The following is a 7,500-nucleotide window of genomic DNA, read 5'->3' on the forward strand; positions in this document are numbered from 1 at the left end:
GAATAGCCTACAGTTCAAGTTCATCCTAGCCTAGCGTTATCCGCTTGGATTCTTGGATGTTTTTGCGTGACTCCTGTTATTCAAAATTAATATTACCTATAGTATCCACAAAGATACCCTTGATTGGTATAGCTCAAACTAGCAAATCACCTGTTTGATTGTTATAATGTGAATACAGCATACTGTATTGCTAGATAGTGCAAAACTAGCCATTGTTTTGTTGTTGTTGAACTCCAGACTCCCCCACTCTGTCACGTCCGGTTTGGCGAATTTTTTTGATGCGGGAGTGACAAAAAATAACTTCAGAAGTCACTGTAGTGTATATTTTATTTAAAAATTTTAAAAATCGAATTCCTACATCCTTTCCCTATACATTGACTCACTGGGGTCTCCAGCCTGCAATATGCTCTTTAATGTTATTGAGGATTTTTTTCTGGCTATTGCATGGCTCTCTACTCTCCCCTAACACTGTGGTGCTGCTGTGTGTGTCCTGTCCAACAGGGAGTTCCTGGGTCAGGGCTGGATGAAGATGGATAAGACGGAGAGGACTCCCTACATCATGAAGACCAGCCAGCACTTCAACGATGTGAGCCTTTTTTGTATTGCATTTGTCGTGTCTTTGCACTCTCCTGTCCTGTCCTGCACCCTACAGCATGTCGTCTGCAACAATGTATGCAATTACCCTAGAGAAATTCCTAGTATGCACTGTATGTACCATATACACGGCTAGTAAATCGGATCTTAAACACACGCACGCCGCGCGCGCACACTGTCAATGTCAAGTTTATTTATATAGCGCATTTAAAAACCAGAGGTTTGCCAAAGTGCTTTACAATAGCAATCGAAAAAGTAACAATCAATAAAAGCACACATATCACACACCTACACACAATAGACACACATACACAATGGATACAAACAAACAATCACAGTCAAACAAAGACCCATAATCTGTGAAAGAGGTGTCTAAGCACAGCCAAATGCCACAGAAAAAAGTATGTTTTCAACGCTGATTTGAAGGCCGTAGGGGTATTTGCTGTACGAATGTTTAGGGGAAGGGAGTTCCACAATGTGGGTGCGGCAACAGAAAAAGCACGGTCTCCTCTACTGCTCAGCCTAGATTTGGGGACATCGAGGATCATCTGGTGGCCTGATCTAAGAGCTCTGGAGGGCTGGTGTAGGTTGATCAGGTCTACGAGGTAGTCTGGGGCTAAACCGTTTAAGGCTTTAAAAACAAATAAAAGAACCTTGAAATCAATCCTAAAACGAACGGGAAGCCACACACACACACACAGACACACACACACAGGAGATTTTTCTGCAAGTCAACATGAACATGTGACTGTAGTCAACATGCAAGAATTATCAGCAAACCATCATCCTTATGGATTTCTCCAAACACTCTCTCTCTCTCTCTCTCTCCCTCTCCCTCTCCTTCTCTCTCTCTCTCTCTCTCTCTCTCCATTCTCCAGATGAGTAACCTGGTGGCGTCTCAGATCATGACTCACACTGACGTGGGTTCCAGAGCCAGCTCCATAGAAAAGTGGCTGGCTGTGGCCGACATCTGCCGCTGTCTCAACAACTACAACGGCGTGCTGGAGATCACCTCCGCTCTCAACCGCAGCGCCATCTACAGGCTGAAAAAAACATGGGCCAAAGTCTGCAAACAGGTCTGAGCGTATCCATGATCATCTTTCTATTTTAGATGTTTTTGAACCATGACATTTGTATATATTTATTTGTCTTTTGTTCATCACGCTTTGTGCATTTTTGACAAACTTTTAGACAAAGGCACTGATGGACCGGCTACAGAAAACAGTGTCATCTGAAGGGAGGTTCAAGAATCTGAGGGAAACTTTGAAAAAGTGAGAGTCTGCCACCTGACAACGTGAAACAAATCTGGTGTTTTATTCAGCAAGTGGCATGTGAATGTACTGATTGTTGACTGTGTGTGCAGCTGTAACCCCCCCTGTGTGCCATACCTGGGGATGTACCTGACTGATCTGGCCTTCATCGAGGAGGGAACACCCAACTTCACCGAGGAAGGGCTGGTCAATTTCTCCAAGATGAGGATGGTAGGTACCGTCAATTTATTTTAACCGTTATTTTGCACACTTTCTGTTAGAGCAGCTCGTAGAGCAGTTCTCTGTGTCTGAGCACCTCTCTCTCTCTCTCTCTCTCTCTCTCTCAGATTTCTCACATTATCCGAGAGATCCGTCAGTTCCAGCAGGCCCCCTACAGGATAGAGCACCAGCCCAAGGTCAGACCCACAGAGCTTCTGTCAGACGCCCGAGAGAAACATCGGGGTCACACTGGTCTAGTAGCATGGCTGATACACAAATATGACACATTCTTCAGTTTATTAACTCTCTTCTTTTCCCACCCCCCCTCTCTCTCCCTCCCTCCTCCCTTTCTCTCCCTCCCTCTCCACCTATTTGTCCCTCCCTCATTCCCTCTCCATCTATTTCTCCTTCGCCCCTCCTCTCTCTCTCTCTCCCTCCTTCTCTCCTCCCTCCCCCTCTACCTCTCTCTCCCTCCTTCTCTCCTCCCTCCCCCTCTACCTCTCTCTCCCTCCTTCTCTGCCTCTCTCCCTCCTTCTCTCCTCCCTCCCCCTCTACCTCTCTCTCCCTCCTTCTCTGCCTCTCTCCCTCCTTCTCTCCTCCCTCCCCCTCTACCTCTCTCTCCCTCCTTCTCTGCCTCTCTCCCTCCTTCTCTCCTCCCTCCCTCCTTCTCTCCTCCCTCGCTCTCTACCTCTCTCTCCCTCTCTCAGGTGACACAGTTCCTGTTGGACAAGACGTTGGTGATGGACGAGGACACTCTGTATGAGCTCTCACTGAAGTTCGAACCCCGCGTGCCCCCAGGCTAGTCACGCACTGTGAACACACACACACACACACACACACACACACACACACGCACACACACACACACATGCATGAAAAACCTAATCTACAGTATCTATCTATTTCATGCTTATGTATTTTCTGTTTGGCTGGAGGGAGCCAGTCAAGTGATGGAGCTTGAGAATCACCTGTTTTAGAGTTAAATAACCCTATTTTGGGATGAAGTGGGGCTTATTACAGAGCATTGCCAATTTGCTCTAAGAATTCAAGTGAAGATGTGCCTTTGTTGTAAATATTCAATGTACATATAGAAAGCAGAACTAATGAACTGTATTGATTAGGAAATAATTGTTCAAATGTTTTCCTAGTGATAGCTTTCAATGCATCACCATTGGCCACATTGTCATACAATTACATGACTGACATGATGGTGGGTAGGAGGGGAGGGGGGTGACAGTCCCCTTGTCTGAGATAGTAGCTGGCCAGCCTCTCACACTGTTATTATGACACAGATTGTCTTCACTTCATATGATTTACCTCTATGTACTGTATGTTCAGGAGCTGAGTTGGTATTTTGGTCATTCAAAGGTACAGCATTTCTTCTGTTACATTCTGACTGGTAGGCTTTTTCTCTTGATGCTTACTGATTACGTAGGAATGGACTTCTAAGGTCTGTCATTTAGCATGTTTATTTACTTATTTACTGTACGTGTCAAGCATTTTGTTAAAGAGCTTAATTTCCCCACTGTGTACCTTGGTTGCTGTCGTCTTTATAGTATTGTATTTGTCGCACGAAATAAATCCCAGAATCCTACATGAATGCATTTCAAATTTATAGCCACGATTCGCTGTGGGCAAACCTACATGTACTGTATACCATGCAGCCCCAGCTAGCTATTGTGGCTTTCTGTATTGTTAGCTTTGATGATAGGCATTGTTGTCATTCAAATGGACTCTGTTGTTGTTATTGTACTACTACAACTGGGCTGCGTTCAAATTCAGCTAACAGCGGCGAACGTTCGTCGCAAGCATGTTGCATAAACGCAACAATGTTCCAAAATACCGTTAGGCTCCAAGCCTGGGTCCATTGTGATCCTCGTTCCGTTACTGGCGAACTACCTCTCCAGACTGTTGGCTTCTGTTAGCAAACGTTTGCGGCGAACACAAAGCTAACGGAAAATAGTTGGCTAACGTTCGCAAACGTTCGCTATGTTCGCTGAATTTGAACGCACCCCTGGTCATCCAATTCCACAAAGAGCATATTATGGCTTTAATGATATTTTGTCATACTTAACCTGGTCTCTGTGACACAGATTCTGTATACAACAGCCAATACTCCTTGTCTTTACAGAAGAATACAGCTGGTAAAGTTAAGTTGTTGGGGTTGATTCAAGCTCTGCTCTTGAAAAGGTTTCTGTCCTGCTGTTTGAAATACTGTTTAAACTTATACTGTAAATTGCAGTTATTGTATTTTGTCTGAATGTATTTCTCACTGTTGCTCATTCTCTATTGATGTGTTTATTTATTGTTATTTATTTGAATGGCTACTTGTTAGACAGTATTCATAAAAAAAATATCTGCACTATTAATTTGTCAAGTATGTCAATAGATTTTTTACTTCAAACCTTTTTGATCATTTCAAAGTAGCAGTAAGTAGTAGACAAGTAGAGCATGTTGTGTTCCTTTGGAAGTATTCAGATAACTGAATTCCATGTGATTTGCATTGGCTGATAACTGTAGCACACCTAGTTTGCTTCCTTTTTGTTACGTTACAGTCCTGAAATGTCAGGAATCCTTTGACAATGAAATGCACTGATAGTATCTATAACCCCTACTTTTATACATTCATGTTAAGATGCCAGCTGTATTACTGTTGTATTTTTCCACATGCTTCCATAGGGAATGTATAGATATTTACACTGCTGGCTTGTAAATAAATTAAAGTTTTTAATGTCATATCTTTGTGTTTCTTATGATCCTCCAGCGAATCTAAGTAACATCTCTCGACCTCTCCTGTGAGGCCGTAGGTATCATCCAGAATTTTGTAAGGTGACCAAAGAATATTGGTATTTTGGTCTTCCTACATGTCTCTAGTTTATATGTTGGTATAATAACCCTGCATTAATGACAGTAATCACTCTATAAACAAACCTGCCCCCTTATTCAATGACAAAACCTTATTTATTTTGACTTCTGGACAATATTTCTGGAACCAACCATCTTACAAACAGTGGTTATGTCTCCAATGTGTTTTATCTTTCACATACACTCAAGCATTGGTATAAAGTTACACAGTTAACCCTTTGATGCACAAGCTATGCAAACCCCTTCTGATGCACAGCATGGGTCAAACATTACCACAAATCATTATTTTAATTTTTCCTTTCTTACTTCATGAACATGAAACATTTAAAAGATACGCACATCACTTATCTGTGCTGGGTTAGGTAATGGCCATAATCAGTAGAACCCGGCCAGCACACTATTACGTTCCAATGTTGACCTTTACTAGATGAGACTTTAATAGACAACCTGCGGTCATCTATTTTTATGGGAGTGACACACTGTTTGTTAGATGACGTGACTAAAAGCAGAGGCTCCAAGCATTGTCTAGTAAAAGTCAACAGTGGAGCCTAAGACTGTGCAAGCTATTCTTTTCATTACTTTATGAAGAAATGCAGTTTTTGTATTACTACACAAAGTGTACACATATGGGTCAAATTATTTTATTAAAGGTCCCATATTCCTTTCTCTGGGGTCCCCAAAACATGTCTTTCAATATATATTTTTTTAATGAACATACCACTTAGATGAAGCATTCTAGCCTCTATACCTTTGCTTCAGTCGTTTCTGTTTCTTAAATACAAACGGGCTGTTGCTACTCACCCCCACTCTGTCGTGCCTCCAGAAGTTCAAACATTGCTGTCTGAGACACACAGGTGTCTGATTTGAGTGTCAGATTGTTGCATGGGCCAATTTAGAACCCATTACATTTTGGAGCGGATCTGAATTACGGGGCGGATCCACAAATTGAAACAAAACTTTGAGCAAAGGCAGTTCCCGGTGTGGGGGCTCTAGAGACACAAGGTTTGGACGGGGGGTGTGGAGGGAGAGCCCAGAGTGCACCGAACTGACGCCCCCTGGCTCTGACCCGAGAGGGGCGCCACACGCTGCCCATTCACCTCCATTCATTTCTTGAACCAGAATTACGCAAAAACCATCAGACCGATTTTCTTGAATTTCGGTGGAGGGGTGTAGCATGTGCCAACTTAGAACCCATTAAATTTTGGAGCTGATCCGAATCACAGGGCATGTCCACGAGCCGTTTCTTGGTTTGTTTGTTTGTTTGTGAACAGGATGACTCAAAAACTACCACACCGATTTTCATGAAACTCGGTGGAGGGGTGTAGCATGGGCCAACTTAGAACCCGTTACATTTTGGAGCTGATCCGAATCACAGGGCGGGTCTACGAGCCACCCAAACATGGCTGGCCATTCACCTGCATTCATTTTTTAGACCAGGTTTATGCTAAAACTACCAGTCCGAATCATGGGGCGGGTCCACAAGATGTCCAAACACGGCCAGGCCAGCCATTCACCTAGGATTACGCAAAAACTACCAGACCGCTTTTCATGAATCTTGTAGGAGATGGGGAGTGGGGTGCAGCATGGGCCAGTTAAGAACTTTTTTCACTTTGTCATTATCAGGTATTGTGTGTAGATGTTTGTTTGTTTTTTAGAGAAAAAAATAATTTAATCCATTTTGGAATAAGGCTGTAACATAACAAATTGTGACTGTTACTCCCTGCACCCAGAGCGAGGGAGATCAAGGTCAGACTGGATAGTGGACATGGGATATGACCCTCAGCGGGGGTGAAACATGATTGGTTAACAGCATGGCCTTGTTCTCCCCATTGGCCCACATTAGCCTATAAAGCACAGGTTGTAATCCGCATGCGGGGGTTAGCCACTGAGGAGTGCAGGGAGACAGATTCCAGAGGGAGAGATTGTTAACAGGGAGGGATATCGATTCTTCTGCAGGTACAGTACCTTCTCTCCTACTCTATTTCTCTCTTACTATACAGAATTACAGGGTAACAGCTCCTAGGCAAAAAATAAAACAATAGTTCCCCAAATCTTGGTAAGCATCATTTTTAAAATGAAATTTAAACTTAAAAAGAGGCTAGGGTTAGTTTTTTTAATGGATTCTAACTGTCATTACTCGTCATGGTCTGTTCTTTCTCCAGTAGTCTGTTTTTACAGTGACAGATTTGAGCTTGTTGGAAAGCTGTATGGCAGTAGATGCATTCTAGTTGGTATGAGGGTTGGTAGATAACTTGATCTTTATTGCCTTTGATGTGTCTGTTATTTCATGCGATGATCAAAGCATCGCATTGGTGGCTTTATCAAAAGGCAATGCAAAGAAGCAATGTCCCTGGCCAATAGGATGAAGTTTCTCCCAGACACATGGAGAGGGTCAGTTTAGCATTTCTTCCACCAGTGGTCAAGGTTAGGATCGGAGGAGGATAAGCTGATCCCAGATCTGCTGCAGGGAGCTGGTTGCGGTGTAATCCCAACCATAAAGCTGTATAATCCATGTGACACTAACCAATAGAGGCCTGGACTAAGATGTCAGCATACCTCTGGTGTGACCTCA

General features: G+C 43.2%; 1 protein-coding gene across 1 annotated transcript in view; it reads left to right on the plus strand.

The window, feature by feature from the left end:
• The window catches only part of rasgrf2a (Ras protein-specific guanine nucleotide-releasing factor 2a), a gene marked incomplete at both ends in the record, with an annotated part of 24,551 nt that extends 21,685 nt beyond the window's left edge, over positions 1-2,866 (plus strand). Inside the window, 6 exons of the mRNA XM_084442690.1 lie at positions 502-586; positions 1,473-1,670; positions 1,786-1,865; positions 1,958-2,075; positions 2,192-2,260; positions 2,771-2,866. Coding sequence (XP_084298816.1) covers positions 502-586; positions 1,473-1,670; positions 1,786-1,865; positions 1,958-2,075; positions 2,192-2,260; positions 2,771-2,866 — 646 coding nt within the window. The remainder of the gene's footprint in view (positions 1-501; positions 587-1,472; positions 1,671-1,785; positions 1,866-1,957; positions 2,076-2,191; positions 2,261-2,770) is intronic.
• Between the last annotated feature and the right edge of the window lie 4,634 nt (positions 2,867-7,500).

The sequence above is a fragment of the Borostomias antarcticus genome (assembly GCF_949987555.1).
Source record: "Borostomias antarcticus genome assembly, chromosome: 8".
NCBI lineage: Eukaryota > Metazoa > Chordata > Actinopteri > Stomiiformes > Stomiidae > Borostomias > Borostomias antarcticus.